Source organism: Tursiops truncatus, chromosome 6 (assembly GCF_011762595.2).
Source record: "Tursiops truncatus isolate mTurTru1 chromosome 6, mTurTru1.mat.Y, whole genome shotgun sequence".
NCBI lineage: Eukaryota > Metazoa > Chordata > Mammalia > Artiodactyla > Delphinidae > Tursiops > Tursiops truncatus.
The window spans coordinates 95,962,553-95,986,130 of NC_047039.1; the positions used below are offsets into that span (position 1 = coordinate 95,962,553).

General features: G+C 55.4%; 1 protein-coding gene across 1 annotated transcript in view; it reads left to right on the forward strand.

Annotated features, from left to right (window-relative positions):
* The window catches only part of COL27A1 (collagen type XXVII alpha 1 chain), a 151,045-nt gene that overhangs the window by 64,856 nt on the left and 62,611 nt on the right, over positions 1–23,578 (forward strand). Inside the window, 11 exon segments of the mRNA XM_073806461.1 lie at positions 5,007–5,060; positions 5,727–5,771; positions 8,988–9,041; positions 10,311–10,364; positions 11,001–11,054; positions 13,863–13,916; positions 14,067–14,120; positions 15,731–15,775; positions 16,961–17,014; positions 18,691–18,735; positions 23,174–23,227. Of these exon segments, the coding sequence (XP_073662562.1) occupies positions 5,007–5,060; positions 5,727–5,771; positions 8,988–9,041; positions 10,311–10,364; positions 11,001–11,054; positions 13,863–13,916; positions 14,067–14,120; positions 15,731–15,775; positions 16,961–17,014; positions 18,691–18,735; positions 23,174–23,227 (567 nt within the window).

Consider the following 23,578-nt stretch of genomic DNA (forward strand, 5'->3'; position numbering starts at 1 on the left):
CTGCCCCCCTTCTGAGGGGCCTGAGCTAGGGGTGAGCCCTGGGTGTCCCTGCATTTCTCAGGCCCTGCACCCCCTCATGATCCCCTTTCCAAAGAGCTGCTGTCCACCCCCCACACCTCCAGCCCGCCTTTGCCTTATGTCTTTGGCCACTTTCAGTCTCGCTTCCTGTTTTTAAATCCCCTTTGTTGCCAAGGTGACATTCCTTTCTCCTTGTGCCTGGGGGTGCCACAGGGCTAGACCTGCACCCACCAAATCACCACCACTCTCCTCCAAGCCAGTGCCCTCTCCCACCCAAGGCACCCACTCCTGACCTGGATTTTGGGGGACAGCAGCTTCTGTGCTTGGGGGAAAAATTGCTTCCCCAGAGAGTTGGAGAGGAAAGGAATTTTCTAAAGGGAAGAGGGATCGTGAGTCACCTACGATTTTCCAGAGGATGTGGGTTTTTAGCTGAGCAAATGGGAATTCCACACAGTGACAATCATGTTAGCGGGGATTCAGATTTATACAATGCCTTCTGTCTAGTCAGCTGAAGCGATTTGCATGCAGACTGAAGTCGAAACTTCCACGGTCCCCCGGGTCCTTGCAGGCGGGAGGAAGGGTGACGGAGGACAGATTAGCATGTACGGAGCTTCTGTCTGCTCTGTGTGTGCTTGACACGCCTTAGGCTGGGAGCCTCGAGCTGCCTGAGGCGGCGGCAGCAGCCTGGTCACCCTCGTGAGGAGGCTGAGTGGAGCCTGAGGTCGCCAGCGAGGGACGGTGTGACCCCAGTCTCATAAGCCGCTGGTGGCCCTCTGCAGAGACAGCCTGGAAACAGCCCCCTTTGAGTAACTGAAACCCTTTGGCCGGGCTTCAAGCAAAGTGTGCCTGTTTCCAGAATCTGCTCAACAGAGAAAATTTCTGTCTTTTTTTCTTCCGAGCGACACAAAGGGAATTTTGGCTTCTCCATTTAATGAGACCCAAAGAATATGTGATCTGGCCAAATGCCAGCATGTGGGATATCGTGGACAAGTCTACCATACTCTGTTACTAAATGATCTTCTGGCTTTATTTCTTTGTCTGGAAATCAAGGTCAGGAACCCCACTAGCTGGCATTTACCAACCCCTCGTGTGCTGGGTCCTGTGCTAGGTATTTAATTATCATAGCAGGCCTCTGAGTGGGAAGTGGGATTACAATCGTACAGTCAAGGAAACCGAGGCTCAGAGAGGCTTAAGCACCTGCCCGAGGTCACCCAGCTGTTAAGCTGGAGCTCGGTCTGTGTTCACAGCTCGTGAACTTCACCGCTGCGTCTAGTTCCACACAACTTCTGGGCTGAATGGAGAGAGTATGTTAGAGTGTGGACTGGGCAGTGCCAGCGGCTGTTGTGTGTGAGAGATGGTGCTTATTAAGACCACACAGGAGCCGGGACTGGCCACAGCTCCCAGGTCCTGTCCTCAGGCTGCTGACCCCCTATCAGAGTTTCTGGAAAGAGGCCTCGTTGCTTTAAAAGGCAGTTCCAGGCAGCGCTGTGGCCAGATTTTAACCTAGAGGGTTTGTAAATGAGAGTAGTGTGCAGGTTTCTTTTTCACCCACTGATTTAGCCACTTTTAGTGAGGGCTTCCTCTGGGGCACGGAACAGGCAGTGGCCACATAGGCACCCGCGTCAATGGTCATGGGTATGGAACAGGCCATGAGCGAAAGCCAGGTCAGGCTCAGACATGATGGCAGGGGCCTGACCTGGCCTGTGGGCTCAGGGAAGTGATGGTGGGGGTGAGGGCAGAGGACAATGTGAACTCAGGGCGGAGCGCTCAGTATAGGAAGCAGTGGCCAAGGATGGCCCGGCTGCAGAGGGACAGCAGGGCAGGAAAGTAAGGCATGTGCGAGAGAGGGAGGGAGGGAGCTCTGCCAGCACCCGTGAGGGTGGGTGATGGCAGCCCCCTAGGTTTTCTTTCAGGGGTCCTGGGCAAACGCCAGCCTGGATGCCTGCCGGCACATGGGACGCCGAAGTGGGACTCTTGCCTGTTTTTGAATCTCAAGCCTGTCCTCACACCCTGTCACTTATGAGTGAGCGCAATGAGGAAAGGCATCCTTGGGTCCTTTACTGGAGTAAACAGAGTCAATCCCAGGCTTGTGAGCATGGTCTGTGGGCCAAGACGGACAGACAGGCCTGTTCTGGCCCTGCCTGTGTCCCCTGCTTGTTGCATGGTCTTGGGTTAGTTGCTTCACCTCACTCTGAGCCTCGGTTTTCTCATCTGTGAAATGGAATGGCACTAATGATGGTGCTGACCTCATGGGGTTACTGTGAGCAGTTGGTGAGCGTCTGAACAGAGCTGATGAGACTGGGAAGTGTCTGGCGTGGTGCCTGGCACACAGTAGGAACTCCTTCGGTGGTCACAGATGTGGTTGGTTGCTTGTGTTCTTGCTGGGAGTCAACGAGCTGAAGGGCAAAGTGTGTGGAGCAGGGTCTGGGAGTTTAGGCGAACGTGGGAACAGGTTCCAGATTACAGGCATTACTCGCTGTTCTTTCTCGTGGGACGTGATATTGTGTGTCACTTGGCCAAGCTGCCCAACGACAGTATCGAGCGCGGAGCAGACTGGTATCTGCAGGCTGAACTGGGGGGAATGTGGCCTGAGGTTTTCTCTGTTCTCCCCCACATGCTTTTATAGTCCAACGTGGGGATCCTGCCCACATAAAGAAGACCTGCCCTGAGCAAGCGGCCACCTTCTCCCCGTGTGCCCTCCAGCCAGAGCCCCTTTTCCATGGGTTCTTGGGTGGGATGCCTCCACCACACACAGACCCCCTTGGAGAGGCTCGCAGGGGTGGCACGCACAGGCCGGGCTGTGTGATACCTACGTGGGCATCAGTCGGGCCTGTACCGAATTCACCCTCCACACAACAAGCCGCCGTCAGGTCTGGAGCGGGGAAGAGAGAGCCTGTGTTCCCGGAGCTGCTGGCTGGTCTTCTCTGCTCGAGGCCCCGGCCCCCATTGGAGCCAACTGCGCTAGCAGGGCCTAGTCTATTTGTGCACCACGGGGAACGCTGGGTGGCCACCCCTTGCTCCCTTCCTCCAGGAAGAGAGAGGGCGCGGGGGAGCCGCAGCCAAAGCCTCCCGCTGAAATGCTCTTCTCTAAGGGGCTGGCTTTCCTTCAGTCCAGCCTCTCCCTGGCCAGCGATCCTGGCTTCTCCTCTCCGAAGATTACTTCAGAATTGCTTAGAAGCTCTGGGGACAGACTGCCTGGTGTGAATCCCAGCTCTGCCCAGCCCTGTGATTTGCTGAAGCCCTCGCCTCTCAGAGCCTCAGTTTCCTCATCTGTAAAATGGGGAGAGTAGCAGACGGATCATGAAGGGCTGTCGTGAGGAGTAACGGAGTTGAGGCATGTGAAGTGCGTAACACAGTGCTTACCAGCCAGTGTCGTTTGTATCGCTATTATCACCTGTTAAACTGAGAGCCCGCTTTCTTAATAAGATTACTTGATGGGAACTGAAAGCAGAGTTCCTTGGCAAAGGCTCAGCTAGGTTTGGTTTGACCCAATCAGGTGGGTTCAGGGGGGCGGGGGGTGAGAATCCTCATTGCCTCAGCCAGGCCTTGCCGTTGCCCTCTGTGCACTCCACGTGTTTCCCTCTGTCTCTCTCCCGGGCACATTCCAGTGCACAGGCTACGCAGGAGTCAGCAGGAATGTGATGTTTCATTCTCTGCCGGCCTCCCTCTGAGCTGTCTCCAGGCAGCTCCCACAGGAACCGGTTCTTGAACCTGGGCACCTGGAGCAGCCTTTGTTCCTCAATGCTTCAGAGCATTTGTCAGGGGCCTCTGTGGAGCCTGATTCAGGGATGTGGGAAACTGAGGCCCAGAGAGGTGAAGCCCATTGACTGGGCTCACACAGCAGCCAGACACTCAGATCGGCCACAGAGGATGGACGAGGGAGAGAAGAGGTTATTTCAGGGGCTCCCTTTCTCTGGGGGTGGGCTGACTGTGATGGCTGTGGCCGAGGGCAGTGGTGATGGGGGAGGGCAGGAAGTGAGCACGAGGCTTCAGGGAAAGAGGGTGGGCTTGTTTAGAGAAAATCCATTCACCCCTTCCCTTTAGACCAGGGTTTCTCACCTCAACGCTATTGGCGTTTGAGCTAATTCTTTGCTGTGGGGCCTCGACGGAGATGCCAGCGGCACCTCTTCGGTTGTAACCACCAAAAATGCCTCCAGGCAGTGCCAGGTACTTTCTACATGTAAGTCAATTACTTCTCCAAACAACTCTAGGAAGCGCAGAGTATTAGTCCCTGTTTTAGATGAGGGAACTGAGGCACGGAGAGGTTAACCCTCGAAATCGCACAGTGAGTGAGCAGCAGAGGAGAGGTGGGACAGGTGGTCTGGCCTCGACATACCCTCACTTCTCCCGGCCTTTCCCCAGCCCTCACTGAAGGGGCCCCCATGAAGGGAACGTGACTCTCGGGGGTCTAGGAACTCCTCTGCTCCCGCCTTGGACAGTCTGATCTGATCCGACGCTGGGTCTCCAGCCTGTGGTCCAGGACCTACCCGCTGATCTTAGTGTCCTACGGGGTCCATCTGCACCTTGGGTGTCTGTGATTGACAGCCCCACTGCTTCCTTGCTGCTGTCCCAAGGAGGTGCCCAGCTTCTGGAAGCAGAAAGCTCCTGCCCCTTACGAAGCTAGAGGAGTCGAAGCCTCTGTGTGTGCTTGTTTAACCCTCACAACAGCTTCTAGGGCGAGGGATCGTTATCCCCATGTTATAGACCGGGAGATCGGGGTCCACAGAAGCCCAGTGAAATGCCCTGAGTCCCTTAACTAGTATGGGATGTAAAGAATCTAATAGGAGGTGGAAAGGAGTGGTGAAAGGGGCAGCGATCAAGAAGTGAACTTGGGAGAGGTCCTCTGTGAAATTCACTCCAGTACTTCAGTGGAGATGACCGTGCCTAATTACAAGATCAACCCAGGGGGATTGCGTCCTCGAAATCCTTCCCAGGCCAGCCTCCTGTGAGCCGCCTCTCATGGCGTCCTCTTCTCTTTCTCTTCCCAGGGCGACATGGGAGCATTGGGTCCAATTGGCTACCCAGGACCCAAGGGCATGAAGGTAAACAAGACCTGTCCCTTAATTCGAGTCTCATCACAGCTGGGCACCCCCTGACTCATTTCAGCCCGGAAGGAAGGCTACCCTGATACGGTGTTGGGGGGCACTCAGAGCGGGGCTGGGGTGGAACGTGGCAGATCAGGGGCTCCGTGCTTCTCAGTCCTGAGAGCCGGTCATCGTCCGCATGTCATTTATGCCAGACATCTTCGTTGGACAGCAGTCCTCCAGCTGAGCATGAGTCAGACTTGGTTCTGGACTTCAGGGCACTGAAAGTCCAGTGGGGGCCGTTACCAGGAGCACAGAAACTCTATATAATGGCAAGCCAGTGAGTTCAGGACATCCCTGAGTGGGATGGGCGTGCAGGAGAAAGGTGGGCTCAAATTGCCCGGACCACGTTCCAGGGATGATTCCATTTGGCCAGCAGGCGTGTGACACGGCTCATGAAGCCCGTCTCTCCCCATCGGCACCCTTCTCCCCTGGATGTGTCCAGAGCACTGCGATTCGCCAGTCAACTGCCCCTTCTCGTGGTCCTTCAATCCGCACCACTGCCCTCTGGGCTGGGCCCTCCAGCACGGGGTCTCGCAGCAAGCCAGTGGGTTTATGCCAGGGCTCTTGACTTGTGGGGTTTTGAACGTCCCTCACAGCTGAACCCTGGCCTCTGTCTTGCAGGGACTGATGGGAAACGTGGGGGAACCCGGACTGAAAGGTGATAAGGTGATCTGAATACTCCCTTATTGCACTGTGTTTTGTCTGCATGCGAACCCCCTCAGCCTCGACGCTGCTGCTGATTTCTTGCCAGGTCCACTCCCCTGCGCTCTTACTGCCTCCCCTCTGGCCCCGCTAAATCTGCGCTCCCCAGCTTCTTCCTTGTTAAGTCTGGGTGGGACCCAGGCTGATGGCTCTGGAGGCACGCAGACCTTGGCAGACAGAGTGTGGGGGGCTCTCGAGATCCGGGTCGGGGGTAGGGTAAGGCAGGTCTCCGAATTTGGGGAGCAAAGCTGAGGCCAAAGCCACAGAACACGGGGTGGGCGGGGAGGAGCGGTGCTGAGATGATGGGCCCCAGGGCAGGGCTGGTGGGGGGTCCAGAGACCCCTCCCAGGCATAGGAGGAGACAGATACGCATCAGCCGCCCAGATGAGAAGAGGGAGCCCCATCCCAGGGTCTGAAAATGCAACGGGAAAACCAGGACAGGCCCCTGAGCTCCCACCTGCTTTCCTGCCAGCTGCCACGTGCCCTCCGCAGCCCTGCTGCTGAACTGACCCCGGGCCAAACCAAAGCTGGAGGTGGGTAGGTGGGACCCCGGGGCCCAGCATGGGGCAGCACCTGGCCTGGGTCCTGCAGCATCTGAGCCAAGAGACATGGAGGGCAGGGAGTGGTGCCCCTGTGCTCTGCCCTGTGGCCATCTCCCTGCCCTCCCCTCTGCCTCAGGGAGTGTGGGAGAGTTTCTGGCAACATCCCAGGTTCCAGAAACCTGAGCCAATAAGAGCTGCTCAGCTGCTCCCAGGGCCAGGCTGCCTCTGCACCTGTCTTCAGGTGACTCTGCTCCTCCTAAGTCCGAGGAACAGGAACAGGTACCGGCGCTGGGCCCGCTCTGAGTGCTCTGCGGGGCTTAGCCCGGGCATCCTCCACCCCTCTGTGAGATAGGAAGCTTGCCGAGCACAGACAGCTGGTAAGTAGTGTCAGGATTTGAACCCAGGCACTGCCGACAGAGACCTCCACCACGAAGCAAGACAGGTCGGAAGGGCAGAGCCAGTGAGGCCCTTAGAAGTCACCTCCTCCAGCGCCTACATTTCACAGCCAGGGAAGCAGACCCAAAGAGGAGAAGAGACGCAGCGAAGGAAACTCAGTGATCTATTGGAGCCAGCCCAGACCCTGGACTCAGAAAGTTAGAGCTGCTGGGCAGAAATGGGCACCCCAGATTGTCTCACCCACTCCCACCCCTAGGTACCTAGCCGTGCGGTGCTCAGTCTTCTCATCTGTTTCCCCCTTTCCCATCTCCTCCCGTCACGCCCAAGCCTCCAGCTGCAGCTCCCTCAGCCTCGCGGACTCAGCTCTGCCCCCTGGCCGTGCCCTGCTGCCTTTGCTAAGCCCCCTCTTCCACGGCCCTCGCTCTGGAGGTGCAGGGTCTTTCTGCTGGAGGTGGGGCTTCCCCACAGCTACCTGTTTACCCTGCGGTGTGAGTCGTCAGCACTCTGGAAATGTTGAAGTCATGGAGGAGGGGAAGGAAGTGGGGGAAATAGGAGTGTAGGCAGGGAGCTTTTTATAGGCCCTTTGCAGAGCTGGCCTCCAGCTCACTGTTTCTTCAGGAACATGGCAATCAATGTGTTACGTAGAACTCGGCTGGCTTGCTGACCGCTGGTGCCTGGGACATCGAGAGAGGTGAAAGCACTGGAAAAAAAAAAAAAAAAAGAGGAGAAAATTATTTTCCTGCTCGTAGATCTCAAAAAGAAAAATAAGAAAAGCAAACGAAATCTCTTTTCTGCCCCTGTGGCTGGGGCAGGGTCTTAATATTTCGGGGGGCAGGGTTCGGATCATCCCCTCTTCACTCCCACCCTACCCCCCGGCCCTCCCCTGGGGTGATAGAGACACCCCTTCATGTTCCATGGTCATCCTGCCCAGAATCCCAGATTGTCCGTGACCCAGCCTGGCCTCAGTCCCACTTACAACAACCTGGCTCCGTCTCCCCCCATAGCAGCACATTCTGGAACCCAGGCTTCTGCGCCAGGCCCAGCCTTCTCCAAATCCATTGTGTTGATTTCTTAGGTGCCTTTGAAACTTTTTTTTTAAAACCATCTTACTCCTCCTTTGGACATTTAAACAAAATGTTCCTTGGTTCCTAAAATTCTGGGATATTGTACAAGATTTTCCAAACTGGAAAAACCAAAGTAAGTTAACATTTTTTTTTTATTTAAAAAAAAATTCTGGCTTTTGTTCTACCAAGGGAGTTCTGCTGGATCATGGTCTTAGCGGCACGACATGAGTTCTCTAAGATTCTCCATTCTTCCTGGGTTTTTCTCCCCATTCCTCCAACTGCTCCCGGGGCTGTGAATGTTTTCTGAGTCCTGGGGCCAATGTACCAACATGGGAAGCTGGAAATGATGAGGGCTGTGTGAGACACGTCCAGCTCCAAGGAGAAACGTCTCCCAATCTGGTTCTGCGACAGCTCATTTACCAGGACGTGGCTGAATACAGGCACGGACTAGAAGAGGCCTCCGACAGCCAGAATCAGTGTCACCAAGCCCACGCGGTGTGTCATCTTAGCAAAGAAGCACCCAGACCTAACTCGAGGCCAGTTGACTCGTCGTTTACGCATAGTCTTAACTAGCCAGGTGCTCCGGTTTCTCATGCTATAGCTGATTAAAAGCAGCTAATTAGCAGTAGACCGAAGCAGATTGCTGGCATAGAAACTCCCACGGAAGGACAAAATGACAGTTCACAGCCTGGTGGTGAAAAATATCAAGCCACAGATGCAAGCGCTCAGAACCTTCAGCGGCGCAGGGCCGCAAGCGCTCAGAACCTTCAGCGGCACAGGGCCACTGTCCAGGCTGCACGCTCCTCTGTGTGACACCAGCTGATGAGGAGGTTGAAAGATCGTGGCACAGCCCCTTTGACCCTCAAGTGTCTGTTCTCCTGACAAGGCCAGCTGACACTGGGCAGTTTAGTTTTCTGTTAGTGGAATGTTCAGCCACCTGAGCAACCCCAGGCAGACCTGCACGTAAGCTGGCTCTGTCCCCGCAGGGCCTAGCTTCCCTACCGGGGGCAGGGCAGGGCTGGGAGCTGCCCTTTGCTCTAACAAGGCTGCTGCTGGGCAGATCGACTTTGGGAACAGCCTCAGCAGAGCTGTACCCTCCCAGTGGGTCTGGACGTCGGGGAGACTTCCAGAACCCACCGTGGTCTCCATCGTAACCTTCTTTGCTGGTGTGTATTTAGGGTGAACAAGGGGTTCCGGGTGTGTCAGGAGATACCGGATTCCAAGGAGACAAGGTAATTGCAGCAGATTTGCCCCCTGCCCCCTGCCCTGCCCTTCTCTGCTCTGGCTTCCTTCCCAGGGCCCGTCAAGGGCCAGGACCCGCCTGTAGGATGGCTTCCTTTCACACAATCCTGTCTTCTCCATCCTCCGTCTACCCTCTCACTGTCTTTTCCCTGGACTTCACAATGGCCTCCTGACTTAGTCCCAGGCCCCAGCCTCTTCCCTCCCAGGCTGCCTTCCTCACCACCACAAAACTGTCCTGAGGGCCCAGCTCTGCTCTGTGCTCGCAGCCCATCCATGGCCCCCTACTGCCCCCAGAGTGGTGTCCCGGCTTCTTGCCCCGGCACCCAGCCCCCCGGCGCACAGGACACTCTGACACTTTCCTGCCCCTCGCCCTTCTAGCCCTGTGCTCCAGCCCCACTGACCTGCCCTCTGCACCTCAAGTTTGCACACACTGCTGCCTAGCCGGGCACACCCTCCGTCCCGCCTGTGCACGGCCCAGCCCCGCCGCAGAACCCCGCGTGGGTGCCGTCTTCTCTACCTGCTCGGGAAGTGACCGTTCCCTTCTCTGCCATTCTCATTCCCTGCCCATCACCTGCGGTAGCACATTTCTCCCCTGGCTGATGGGGATTTGTGCTCAGCCCCCTGCCAGACAGCAGGTTCCCAAGGATGGGGCCCCCGGCTGGCCTGGAGGAGCTCAGCTGAGGGTCCTGCACAGACTGGTGAACACTTAAGACACGTCTGAGTGAGTAGCTGGCCTGACTGGCTGAGGAACCCAGGCAGCCTGCCGAGGCCGGCTCCTCTTTGCCTGTGTCCGGCACCATGTGGCCACATCTGGACCTCACCCAGCCAGTCAACGAGACCCAGATGTTGGCCAGCTCTGCCTCTTCCTCTCCCCTCCCTCCTGGCTGGCCTGTCCTGACCCAGCCTCAGTGTCTCCGGGTTGCGAGGCACGCAGGCCTGGCTGCCTCTCCAGCTGGGCCCCAGGCTCCAGACTTCCCCAGGCATCAACGGTTCTTCAGTGCTTGCTTGGAGGCCCAGGGTCCGGGGTTCCAGGATGACCTGGTGAGGACAGGAGCTGCTGTTTCACCTTTGCATCCCCAGGTCCCAGCCTATAGGGCTGCCAAGCTGGAACTTGCAAGCAGGGAAAAGGACTAGGGAGCTCATCCTCCCCCTAAATGTGGATGTTCTCCAAGCCTCAGGCCGGCAAGGATGACCAAGCAGCCGTTCATCTGGCCATTTCCGGTCCTAACTAACCACAGTTTGCTCTGCATCTCTTTCAGGGGAGCCAGGGATTACCAGGGTTCCCAGGCGCACGGGGGAAGCCAGGGCCTGTGGTAAGTACCTTCTGCTCTGAGATCTCCAACCTCACACTCTCCAAATGGTCATGGAATATGGCCAGAGATGCTTTCACATCCAGGATCTCCTTTCCTCTCGCAGCAGCTCTGGGAGGCGAATAGAGCAGAGCAGAAATGGAGATTCACCCATTTTACAGATGAGGACACTGAGGCCCAGAGGGGCAGGAGTACACCCAGCACCATAGATAGGCATCAGTCACTGGCAGACCTCTGGTGAGAATCAGGGCTCCCAATGTCTCATAACTAATAGTAACATTATTAATAATAGCAGTGGGTGTCGTTGATTTATTGAATGTTACTGTGCATCAGATCCTTCCTGTGCTATACCTCTCTGAAGTCTGCCAACAACCCCAGGAGTTAGAGACTTATTATTGCTCCCATTTTGCAGATGGGGAAAGTGAGGTTCCAAGGTGAAGTGACTTGCCCTGGATCCTGTGGCTAGCAAGTGTAGGAGATGGGGTTTGAACCGTAGCTCCTTGCAGGCACCTAGGCAGATTTCACTCCTATTCTCCTGAGTTTTCCAACCACCCCCAGCCAGCGGGCTAATACAGGAGATCCAGGGAAGGTAGACCCTCACTTAGCCCTGCCTCCTCCACAATCTCTTCTCTTCCATAGGGCAAAGTTGGAGACAAAGGATCCGTTGGGTTTCCTGGGCCCCCTGGACCCGAGGTATGCAATACCCTATTTCTCTGTGTCTGGCTGCTACTGGGACTGGGTGTTGTGCTTGGGAAACCAAGGCTCAGAGACAGGGAGAGACTTGCCTGGGGTCACACAGCAGATGAGAGATGGGGCTGAGAATAGAAATTCCTTTTCTGCCTCTGTGCCTCCCGGCTTCCGTAGAGGCTCTCAAAGGCAGTGGCACAGAAGCTGGCCTCAGACAGCCTCCCCGGCTTCGTAGCCACCTTTACAGTTTCCAGAACAAACGTCAGGAAAACCCTCTGAGCTCTACTGCCTCGACCCTTCACGGGAGCTCCCCACATTCTCTACACTGAGGTTTGAGGCATCCAACCCTTCTGAGCCCTGGAACTTTTCTAACTGCCAGCAGCCACCCTGGAGAAGTGCAGGGCTCACGGCTCACACGGGGGAGCAGGGGACAAGTGTAAAACTCTGGTGTTCAATGGAGAAGGAGAAATAGTGAAGGATGGATAAAGCAATTAACATAACAACTCTAGTTGAGTCAGTAGAACCTGAGAGTTTCTGATACATGTGATAACCAGCACAGGTACGTTAAACGTTCATCCCCTGGCATTTATGTACAAAGGAGCGAGGCAGCTAGTCGAGCCCCTTTTGCTCTCCCCCCACCCCACCCCAAACCCCAGTACAGGGACCAGCTCTGGAGAACAGGGTGGACAGTGCTAGGGCTACTGTCTGTCTCAGGGGGTCTAGCTCAGCCCTAGCCGCCACCCCACCTCTACACACCTCCCTGGCCTGGGGCCTTGCACATTCGTAAGGTCTCAGAGACAGAAGTCTAGTTCTGCCGGGTTCTCCAGATCCTTCCAAAGATCACTCCTGGTATCCCCCGGATGGAAGAGAGAGTGTTTCCTGAAAGCTACAAGTTCTACTTTCTCTGTTGACTTTGGCCATGACACAGTCCTATCTTTAGACGAGTGGACTTGGCCTCTCTTCCATGGACCTGCTTCCTTCCCCTGGTCACTGGAAAAAGACTTCTCTGAGAGTCCGCGTTTCCCAGCAGTCTGGCCAGGGCGGGTGGAAAGCCTGCTGCCTCACATTAGGCACCTCCTCATGCCAGGAGGCCGCGTAGTATCTTCCGGATGAGAACTGATCGAATGGTCACCACAACCAGGGAGGGAGATATTGCTACCACCGTTTACAGATGAGGGAACTGAGTCACAGAGCAGCGGAGTGACCTCCTCAGGGTCACTCTGCTACTTGTAGCAAAGAAGGTCTTTATTTGCTCTTTGGCTCCCTCCTGGGGCCCTGGACAGACGGGGGTGGGGTCTTCCTCCCCCATCTTTGCGTTCTGTTTGGATTGGCGGACTCAGTATCCAGAAGATGGCTCGGCGCAGCTGAAGACACAGAAGCTGACGAGCATGTCAGCGCCTTCCCGGGTCTTTGCCTCTTTTCAGCCACCGACCGTGGGTGCAGCTCCAGCTCCCTAGCCCCCGTGTGAATTAGCTCTTGCACTCATCAGTCGGTCCGAGCTGTGTGAGTGCTAGGATTTGATCGGGATCCTGACCTTCAAGTTCTCCCTGGAGACAGGCCCACCCCAGGCAGACTTGTTTTGTTTTCCCAGGACACAGGACCCAAAACCCTTTGGAATGCAGATTTTTATTGAGTGCGTACCAGGTGCCAAATACTGAACTAAGCGCTGCACTCACCTTATTCTCTTTAAGCCTCGGAACAGCCCTGTTAGATGATTTTATGGTCGCCATTTTAGAGGTGAGGAAGCCGAGGCCCAGAGAGGCTTAGAAACCTGTCCGGGGTCACACAGTGAGTCGGGGCAGAATGGGACTTAGAGTCTTTCAATTTGAAGAAAAAGACATGGGGCTTTAGCTCCATGTGTGTTCGCTCCAAATTCAGGACCGTTCTTGCCTTTGCTAATGAGAAGCGTGAGAGAAGGCTTGAGCTGGAACTTAATGGGAGTTACCAAAAGCTCAAAAGAGGAAGGGGAAAAAGCCACTTACAAAGGCGGAGTGGGGGAGCGTTCTGATCTCAGGGATTCATATAAGAAGGCTTTGGTTTCTGGCTGGCAGAAACCAAAGGGAGTAGTGGGTCTGCCCTGAAAGCAAATGGGGTTCTAGGCTGAATTAACAGAGGTATTACACCCAGAACAAGGAAGGGGATGTTCTTATACTGGCCTGTGCTGGTCAGTTCACACCCAGAGAAGCATGGGTGTCCTAGGGATCAGCAACATTGGAAGCTGGGCAGTTGGAGGAAGCCAGACTGAGGGGCCCTGGGCCCCTGACTAGAAGGGACAGAGAAGGGCAGGCCTTTTCTGTTGGGGAAGGGAGGAGATTCTGCTCCGTGTCAGGAAGAAGCTTCCATTGTAAATGGATGTACTAGTCATCCACCTAGTAAATCTCAGTGGGAATTTCAGCTTCCGACATGAGCTGAGGTTTACTAGATCCGTCCTTTTCGAGCCTTTCAAAGTCACAACAAACCCAGAACACAGAGGATCTCTGCAGTAAAGGATGGCATTTCTCAGAGCAGAGGACGGCTGGCTCTGGGGCCCTGGCTGCCCCGGGCTTAGGACTTGGGAAAGTCTGGATTGGACGAACTTGTATGTGCTTGTTCCCGTGCTGAGACCTTCCTGCCTTGTCTTCCTTAATTTTCTCAGCACCTCTCTGAAGTGTAGGGACTGATTCTTTGTTTTAGAACTGTGATAACTGACGGCCCAGCGTCACATCCCCTGCAGGATGAGATGGAAATCCAGGTCGGTCCCCCTGTAAGACCTGTGGCCTTGGCATTTCCCTTCATAGTCCCCCTGGGTGACTTCTACCCTCTGCTTCCGTTCAGGGATTTCCCGGAGACATTGGCCCCCCTGGGGACAACGGCCAGGAAGGCATGAAGGTGAGTCCCTGCCCAGGGGAGCTCCGGCTGACGAGGATGACAGCTCTTTGGAAACCGTGGGCCTGCTTGCAAGCCAGCAGGAGTCTTGCCAGCCTGTGATGGAGATGGAGGTGCTGCCTCTGAGACCCCTTTTTGTTCCCTTCTCACCAGGGTAAGCCTGGAGCTCGAGGCCTGCCGGGACCCCGTGGGCAGCTGGGGCCAGAGGTGAGACCGTCTGGCCCTGCCCCCTGCCCATCCCTCCCAGCTCCCAGCCTGCTCTCTCCTGGGTCCTGGAGGCCTTAGATGAGGGCCAGGGCCCCTCAGTCAGGAGACACAGGGCCCAGGGCCGCCTCAGGCTTGCCCTCCAGCTCACCCTTTACAGCCCTGCCCCGTGACCTTTCCAGGGTCCTTCTCTGCCCCGGCCTGACTGGCGGGTCACTCCCACCACGGCAACCCCATTGCCCTGGGGTTTTCTCTCTGGGAGCCACCGCCACTGCTTCTGCTCCCAGCAGCACAGTTTATTGGGGTATTGATATGGGAGGGAAGGAATCGTCAGCTCACGTGAGGTCCTGAATCTCAGGGGAATAAAGACACTACGTCGGGTTCCATGGTTAGTGGCAGGCAGCATTAGGATTCCAACCCGGGTCTGCTGGACCCAAAGCCCATGGCATAGACCCTGTAACTTCTGGGCTCCTGGGGGCCGCCTCCGGCCTCCCCAGAGAATGACAAGACTCGTGCAGCTAGTAAGTGGCAGAGTGAAGATGTGCTGATTGACTCATTCATGATGAAGGGGATTGACAAGTTCTCTGGGCCTGTTGGAGCATCAGGTGAAGGGCTGTTGGATGCCTCAGGGGCTGGTCCCAGGTTTTTCCCGTGCACGAGGCCCTCCACTGCACACCTTGGCCTCAGGCCTCAGGCCTCAGGTCCCCCATGACACGCAGCCCTGGGTGAGGGTGCAGGAGGCCCAGACTCACCACGACCACAGGCAGGCATCTGGCTGACATGGGTGCCTTCTCAGGCTGGTTCTGGGTCTGGCATGCCATACGGGCCAGTCTGGAGGCTGCCTGAGCCTGTGGGAAGGCCTGAGGCATCTCCACAGGCGGGAAGCTGGAAGGAGGGTAGGAGGGAAAGACGGCACCAGCCCCGTGCTTCTGTCTACACTCACGTTACCACGTTACCACTCATATGCCTGCCACTTGCTCATGTCTTCATTGATTCACCTGTCCACTCATACATTCATTCGGTCCTCCATCTCTTCCCTCTCTTGTGCCCGCCTCCCAGCCTTCATGCACCACACACCCACTAGACCCTGGGCACACTCATCCTGAGTGATGTCGGGGGCATGGCTTCAAAAAAGAATGAGACATCGTGGCTCTCCTCCAGGAACTCAACTTAGGCTACTCATCAGAGTTTAGTATGATCCTCTCTGCCCTGCACCCTTTTACAGGTGGGGAAACTGAGGCACAGTGAGGGTAAGTTCTTTCACCGAGTAAATGGCAGAGCTCAGAATAGAGCCCGTATCTTTGAGCTGCCGTCTGGGCTCTACTCCCGCGGCATATGGTAGGGTTTGGCTCTCCTGCCCAGCACGACCACCAGCCCGAGCGAACCACATTCACGGGGCAGCTGGAGCCCCATTCACACAGAAGCCCCCATGTGGCCTGGCCTCTAGGCCTCTGCCCTGGGTGGGGCTAGGCAGGGGCCCAGGTGCACCATTTCTAGGTCCAGGAGAGCTCTCCTGTGCCCACCCCTTCCCCTCCTAACAGGTCAAGTTCTCCAAGGCAACCGCTGGGTTAACTTTCTCCTTTTTGTTCCTCTCTCGTGTCTCCCGACTCTAGGGAGATGAGGGACCCATGGGGCCACCGGGGGCCCCTGGCTTGGAGGTGAGTGTTGCTGGCTCGGGGGAGGTGGGATTTGTCAGTGCTGAGCCAGCTGTGTGCAGGTGGGCAACATCTGGGTGGTGCACTGGAGAGAAGTTGTCAGTGAGGGCCTTGGCCCCCCCCAGGGATGGAGCTAGGACAGACCCCAGAGGAGAGAGACAAGGGGCAGGAAACTGTTCTTGCGCACCTACTGTGTGCTGGTGCTTTGCGCATCCATTTCCGTTCATTTGATTCTCCTGTGAGAGAGACAGTGCCTTTCTTAGTTTCATTCAAGGCCCTCAAGGCTCAAAGAGCGAAGGGCTTAGCCCAGTATCTCATAGCCAGGAAGCGAGGAAGCCCTGCCTGGAAACTGACTCTGCATTCTATCCTCTGCTCCAAGTGGGCTTCCAGAAAGAAGGTGTATGTCCTGCCCCACCTTCAGTCGCGATTGCATGAATTGGCAGATTGTGGATTTTTTTGGTCTCAGGACCTCTTTACATTCTTAAAAATGATTGAGGACCCAAAATGCTTTTCTTTGTGTAGGTTACATCGATATGAGTACTTAAAACTGAGAAACTTTGGATCAATTCATTCAAAACTAATAACAAACCCGTTTCATGTTAACAAAAATCATCGTTTTTTTAAAAAAATAGCTATATTTTCCAAAGCAAAATCATCTAATGAAAAGAGTGGCATTGTTTTACATATTTTGCAAATCTCTTTAACGTCTGGCTTAATAGGAGTCAGCTGGATTCTCCAGTCTGCCTCTGCGTTCCATCTGTGGTTGATACCACGTGTCGTGTAGCCTCTGGAAAACTCCACTTACATTCATGAAAATGAGTGACACGGGCAAATGACAGCTTAATATTCTTATGAAAATAGTTTTGACCTCCAGTGAAATCTCCAGGGAAAGGGTCTCAGGGACCCCCAGAGGGCCCCGGACCGCACCTTGAGGACCACTGGTGTGAGCTCTCCTTTCCCCCTGTGTCCTTTATCTTCTGTTCCAGTCCCTTCCTTTTCCTCACTCCTTGAAATCAGGTTTCATCATCCCCATTAGCAAACAGGACCAGCGGGGGAAGGGGGACTTCCCAAGGTCACACAGCTGTAGACCCTCCCTGCCTCCCCAAGGACAGTTGGCAGCCTAGAGACATAGGGGCTCTGCATCCCTGCCCCCTCCTGGCTTCTCTCACTCACCTCTCCCTGTTGCAGGGTCAACCTGGCAGAAAGGGGTTTCCTGGAAGACCTGGCCCGGATGGCTTGAAGGTGAGGGGACCTAGAAGTGACTGGGCAGGGAGGAGAGAACGCCTGGGGAAGAGAGGAGAGAGGGGGAGCCAACCTGTGAGGCCCCAGGATGACCCCTGAATGCCTGGCCTGTTGTGAAAAAGGGAGGAAATGGTCCCCGTTTATCACAAAGTATGTATGGCTAACGGAGAGGAAACAATGGACACAACCTCAGTGTCTCCCAGTGGGGCAGCGTTCAAGCAATGGGGTACAAGGTAGCCACCAAAGATGGCGCGCTGGAAGATTTTACAAGACGGGAAAATGCCTGTGCATTGCGGGGGGCGACGGCGGGGGTGTAGGAAGCAGGTCACATAGCGGAAGAGTGCATTATGAGCCTGTGGCGGGGGCTGGTTACACTTGTTCCCGAAGGCTCAGAGCAAAGGCTGGAATGTGGACGGGGGTTATCTCTGGGTGGCGGGATTACAGGAGATGTCCATTTTCTTCTCTGGGCTTCTGTATTTTCCCCATCACGTACCATAAACATGCATTTCATTTATTCACAGTTCTTTTAAAGTTATCAAAAAAGAACTGGCCCCAGTAGGAGAGTGTGACCCTCAACACATGGGCAGCTTAATGCCCTTCCAGGCACTCCCTTTGAAGAGGCTGGATTTCCCCAGCCGTCCTGGGCAGGGATCCCTGGGCCAAGTTTACAGCTGGGCCAAGCGCACAGAGGGTGAGGGCAGAGCTGGGGGACCCAGGCTGTCCATGTCCCCTCCCCTCAGGGGAAATGGCCCCCGTGTCTGTGTCTGTCTGGCCCCTCTGCGGGTCCCAAGTGTGAGGTCTCGGGGAGGAGTTGGGGTGGAGGCTGAGGCTCGAGCCGGGATCACAATGTACCACATGCATTTGTAAACCAAACTCCTGGCTGGTCCAAGCTCACGTCCTGCCCTCTGAGGTCTCGGCCTTTCTCCCTCAGACACCCGCTGTCTTTCTGTAGTGGGAGCAGTGACATAGCCTGGGTGGATTTATCCCGTGGGTCTGCTCACCAGTGTGGCTACGGCTGCAGAAGAAGCAGGAGCCGTCCCAGCAGACAGACGAGGCTGCGAATGGCCACCTGGTATGAGAGCTGGAAATAGCCTCGGAGACAAGAGTCTGATTTTCCTTATTTGTAGCTGGGGACGCCGAGCCCAGAGCAGAGACGAGACCCACCAGAGTCACTTGTGAGCTGGTGGCAGAGCTCTGGTGGGTTAGGTCCAGTACTCAGGCGCCCTGACTCCCCAGTTCCCTGCGCGTCCTGCGGTGGGGCAGCCTGGTGCAGTAGGAATGGGGATTTCCATCAGTCAGACCAAAGTTCCAATTCTAGCCCTGCTTCCAGCTCACTGTGTGACCTCCAGAAGGTCACTTCACCTCTCTGAGCTTCAGTTTCTATCTCCACAAAATGGGTTGATGAAGGGCCCAAATGAGATACAGATCTCGTGCCAAGTAATCTGCCCAGGGCCACTCTGAGGGAATGGTGACTGGGGTCATCCCTGGGGCCAGAGGTTCTGTCCCAGTATCCCTTGACCCTGCCACTTGTTTGGAGTCTCCAAGGCCGGACTCTGGAGTTGAGTTTCCTGGTCCATCCCCACCGGTGGGGACTAAGGCCACTCAACTGGGGTGTCCCCCAGGAGGCCTAGACTCCTGTCACCCATGCCAAGTGACCCTCCTCTGTGTCTCTGCAGGGAGAACCAGGCAATCCTGGACGGCCGGGGCCCGTGGGTGAGCAGGTGAGTCGCCACTGTCTTGGAGCATATCGGCTCCCTTTACTGAGCGCTTACACTGTGGGAAGCACACACACGCACCTCATTCATTCCCCATCCCAGCTGGAGAGGTAGGTTCGCTCATCTTCCCCTTTCATTGACACGGACAGACTCTGGCTCTGAGGGAGGTGAGGTCACTGAATGAGAAAGCCATGAATCTCAGTCACAGCGGTCACGCCCCACGCCCTGATTCTGCAGATGCTCTGGGGACATTCGCCCAAAGACATTACGTGACTTTGCTCCCGGAACGTGAAAAGTGGAAAAGCCCTCCACGGTCGCTGTTCGTGCTCAATTTAACGGGGAAGCTTGAAGACCAGAGAAGCAGAGCCACTTGCCAGGGACTCTTGGTCCAGGCATCCCTAAATTATAAAGAAGATGAAATTCAAACCAGTGGGTCTGGATAGTTGGGAAGTCGGGTCAGGGTCTGAAGAGCAGAGGAGGTGACAAGTGGTCATTGAGAAGGAGGTCCAGGGCCCTCGGTGCTGGAGGCTGCTGGGTGGATGGCCGGCCTCCGTCCCCCTTCTGCAGCCCCGTGCCTCCTGAAAGCATCACCTCTGGGCTTGTAGGCCAGATTGGAAGGTAGCAGTCTCCTCCACTCCTTTAAAGGAGGACCCCACCTTCTGAACCCTGTGAGGAGCTGCCTCAGGCTGGAAGGAGCAATGAGGCTGGGGACCCAGAAGAATTTGTCTCCACCGAGAAACACCATCAATGGCGTGAGAGTCACACGCACGATGAGCTTCCTCACCAGGCCTGCAACATCTGTTGGGGGGAAGAAAGGAACTAAAGCAGGGGGAGGACTGGATTTTTGAAACCTTTCCAGTGTTATTCGAGTGTATTCTGTGGGAAGCCTGGGAGATTGGAAGGGCGGCCGTGGCCTGGATGTATTTCCTCATTGGAAAAAAACAGGCAATACGTTCAGCAAATTTAATTTCATAGTTATGCTCATGGTAGGGCCCTCGGGAAATAGATACTCGGAATCCTAAGATGGCAGGACACGAAGAGTCCTTAGAAATCACTCTATCCTGGGGTCCTAACCTTTTTTGTGCCTTGGACCCCTTTGGCAGGCTGGTGAAGGCCATGGACTCCTTCTCAGAATAGAGAACTTTTAAATGCATAAAATGCAAAACAAAGGACTACAAAGGAAATCAATTATATTGAAATACAAATGTGACAGTACGTTAAAATGTGATCTCCGCAAAGATCTGTTTCTTTGTTCTTGCATTAAATAACGAGATCTAACGGCGGGGTCCAGTCATGACCTCAATTTTGAAGTGGTGACAAGCCTTGCCGATACATTTTGAACTCTCTGCAGCAGTGACGGTAACGTGACACGTAAATATCTGTGACCATTACAGGTGCTGTGGGTGTGTTGCCTACACTCATATTTGCTAAATTTCAACTAGGTTAGTGAAAATAAAAGTTGTAGTTTTTCCCATTCAAGTTTATGGACCACCTCCGCCCCCCGCCTCCTGAAATCCATCCGTGGAGCCTTACGGGGACCCTAGGTGAAGAACCCCTGGATCCTGGTCCACGTTGGCAGGCTGGGATTCATGGAGGAGAATGGGCTTGACTTAGATGACCAAGTAAGGTGGTGGCAAAGCTGGGGCAGGAGGAGTGGCAACCTGGCCCGGGCAGCCCCGGGCTCACTCGTTCAGTAGAGCCCTCAGCTAGCTGCCCGGCTGGCTGAGCAGGAAAGAGAGACCTGTCTGAGCCATGAGGCAGGAGCCCAGTGGCTGCCATTAGGCACGCGGGGTACCATGCCTGCTGTTCCCTCGGCCCCTCCCGAGGTGGGAAGGAGCAGGCATTTCCTGTTCATGGCAGAATCAGAGGATCCCCAGGAAAGAGTATAAGGACCTCCTTATAACCACAGTGTCTGCTGCATTTATCAGGTACCTGTTAGGTGCCAGGCTCTGTGCCAAACACTTTCCTTACCATCCCCAGCAGTTCCTCCAGCAACCCTATGACAGTCGGTAGTATTGGCCCCGTTTTGCAGATGAGGAAACCAAGGCCCTGAGAAGTTAAATAACTTGCCCGAGATCTCCCAGGCGGTAACATAACCGTCAGAGCCCAAGTTGACACTCAGGCCTGCTGGATTCCCATGACCTGCCCCGAAGAGTCTAGAAAACCCTTGACCTGAGCTCTTGCGGTTTTCCAACAGCTAGTTAGAGTACAGCCAGCCTGCTGGGCCCTGTCCCAGGTGCTGGGTGCACAAAGATAATTACAAGGCATGAGCGTTGCCTTTAAGAAGCTCTGTCCAGGGGGAAACCAGCCCTCTCAACACCTAACCCTGAGACGTCTAGTCCAGCAGAGGACCCACGACTGTCTTGTTCCCAATTGCATCCCCGGCACCCAGCAGAGAGTCATATGAGAGCAGGGAGGGAGGGAGAAAACCCCCATAGTCGACAACAGGCCTTTATCTGTAGACTGCATAAGGACCGGGCCAGCCTCCCCCCCCACACACCGGGGACTCAGATCCTGTCTGTGCCATGCCCACTGTAGGTGACGATGTTGCCTCCCCCCCGCATGCCCTCTTGCCAGCTGAGAGGAGCCAACTGTGCCCACAGCTGTCAGAGCTGGTTCTGCACCAGCCCTGCCAGGTGGAAGCCCTGGGCCTTGGGGGCGAGCTTCCCTGGACCAGCCTCAGCTCCACCCGCGGGACAGGGTGCCAGGATGTTCCGGGACAGTGCCCCAGTGGGGACAGGGTGTCCTGGGATGGGGGCGGGGAATGGGCTGTATGGCCCTTATTCATGAGGATCCCATTTGGTTTCTTCATTGAAGTTTATGACCTGCCTGCCTTCCAGGACCCAACAACTCATAAATTTAAAGTAGCTATGAAATTTCTGTTTCTCTGGGCCAGCTGGGCAGGGGCCTCTTAACAGAGCAGCTTTTATTCCCTTTACTCGGCATCCTCTAAATGTCTGACTGCTCCCTTGTTGGGAGCGCAGGCCTCTGTCTTAACCCCGTGCCCTTTTAAAATAAATTAGAATAGGATGGGAGGGATACTTGGTTATTTTCTGTGACCTATTAGCCATGATCTCATACCTTGAACCTCACCCCTCTCACCTCATACTTCAACCCCGAAGGGTCTGTGAACTCAGGGAACTAGGCCCCCGTGTATGGTGATAGTGTCGGAGTGCCAGGCAGATCTGTGCCCTGCTCATGGCCACACGTGTTGGAGTGACTGACAGGTGCGTGGGCTTTGGAGCCACACAGACCAGAGTTGAATCCTAGGCTGCAGCTACGAGACACACACAGTCCCGGTCTGAGCTGCCACTTTAAAACTGTCTCTGAGCCCCGCAGAGCCGACCCTTTGGAACCGGATGCTTTTTCTTCACTCTGGTTGCCTGGGTGGGCCAGCTTCACTGCCTGAGTGTACAACTTCGGGCTTGTTTCTGATCAGGTTCAAGGTCTCATTTCTTTCTGGATACAGTTTGGGGACAGGGAGCACGTTTTATGGGGCAAAGCCACTTGTCCCTCAGTCTTCCCGAATTCTCCCAGAAACCCTTGGCTACAAACCTGGGCTCTTCCAAAGCCACTTTTGCAGCCCTGAACCACACTAGACCCCCATCTGCTGGAATTCTCCTTAGCAGAGAAGAGAGTGGGGTCTGGGCTGGGAATCGCCTGCCTTCCGGGGTTACTCCTCTAACTAAGCCCTTCGCCCTCACTGAGGATGAGCCAGTCACCTGCTCCTGGCGCAGCGAGGCCTGCAGCCACCTAGGAGAATCCTGGAACACAGAGGCCAGTTATCACCCAGTGGAGTTAAACAGAGCAACAGGAACCACAGTGTGTGTCCCTGTGTGTGTGTGTGTGTGTGTGTGTGTGTGTGTGTGTGCGCTCTTTCAGAAAGGAGAGGAAGCCTTTCACAAGACAGTAAAAAGGCCTTCACTTCCCAGATTTCAATCAAGTCTTTTTGGCAAGGGCTGTTAGGGTGTTTCTTCTATCCCCGCCAACAGGTTTGTTTCTCTCTTTGAAACAGCCCCAGAGCCCCGAAAGATGGGGACAGATTTCTCATAGGCAGGCCTCTTCCCAGCACCGCTGAAGGACCTTCCCCTGCCCCGCCCCGCTACTCCCCTATCCCACCCCCTCCCCAAAGGTGGCTGCCTCCCAGCTTCTGGCGCGGGAAGAATGTGTGGCTCTCCCAGGGATGCTGGCAGCAGCCCCACCGCTTGGCTCCAAAATCAGAACCATCTGGTGGAGCGAAGGAAGTCAGGACAGTGCCCAGAGAGAGGCAACTCTCTCCTCGGTGGCAGCCCCACGCCGGCTGGGTTACCCGGCACGGGGCAGGAGACACGGGGAGACAGCTCCGGTGGAAGAGAGATGTGGGCGAGTGGCCTTTGGAACTCAGCACATCTCTGAATTCACGTTGCTTCCTTCTTTCTCTTGCTTTTATACACATTTCTTATAGGGACTTCTGGGATTCGTTGGTCTGGTCGGGGAGCCAGGAATCATGGGAGAAAAGGTAAGTCGTGTTGGTGGGCATATCTAAGCAAATAGAGCTTGTGTTTTGAAATTTTTAAAAGGTGAAGGGGCCGGTTGCCCTGGGGGTGTCAGACCTCCCTCCCTGGCCTCTCCTCGCTTCCCTGGCCTTCCAGACCCTCAAAGAGCCATTGTTCCGTGTCCCAGCATCCCCTGGGGCTTCCGCCATGTCCTCCTGCCAGCATCCTCAAACACAGTTAGATGTCTGTGTGACAGCCATCTACGTGGTCTGGGCCGCTCACAGCTGCGCGCTGGCACTGCGTGGGGCTGGCAACAGAAGGAGGCAGAGTCATCTTTCAAAAAAGGAGCCCAGTTCTTTAGTTGGCCTTGTTAA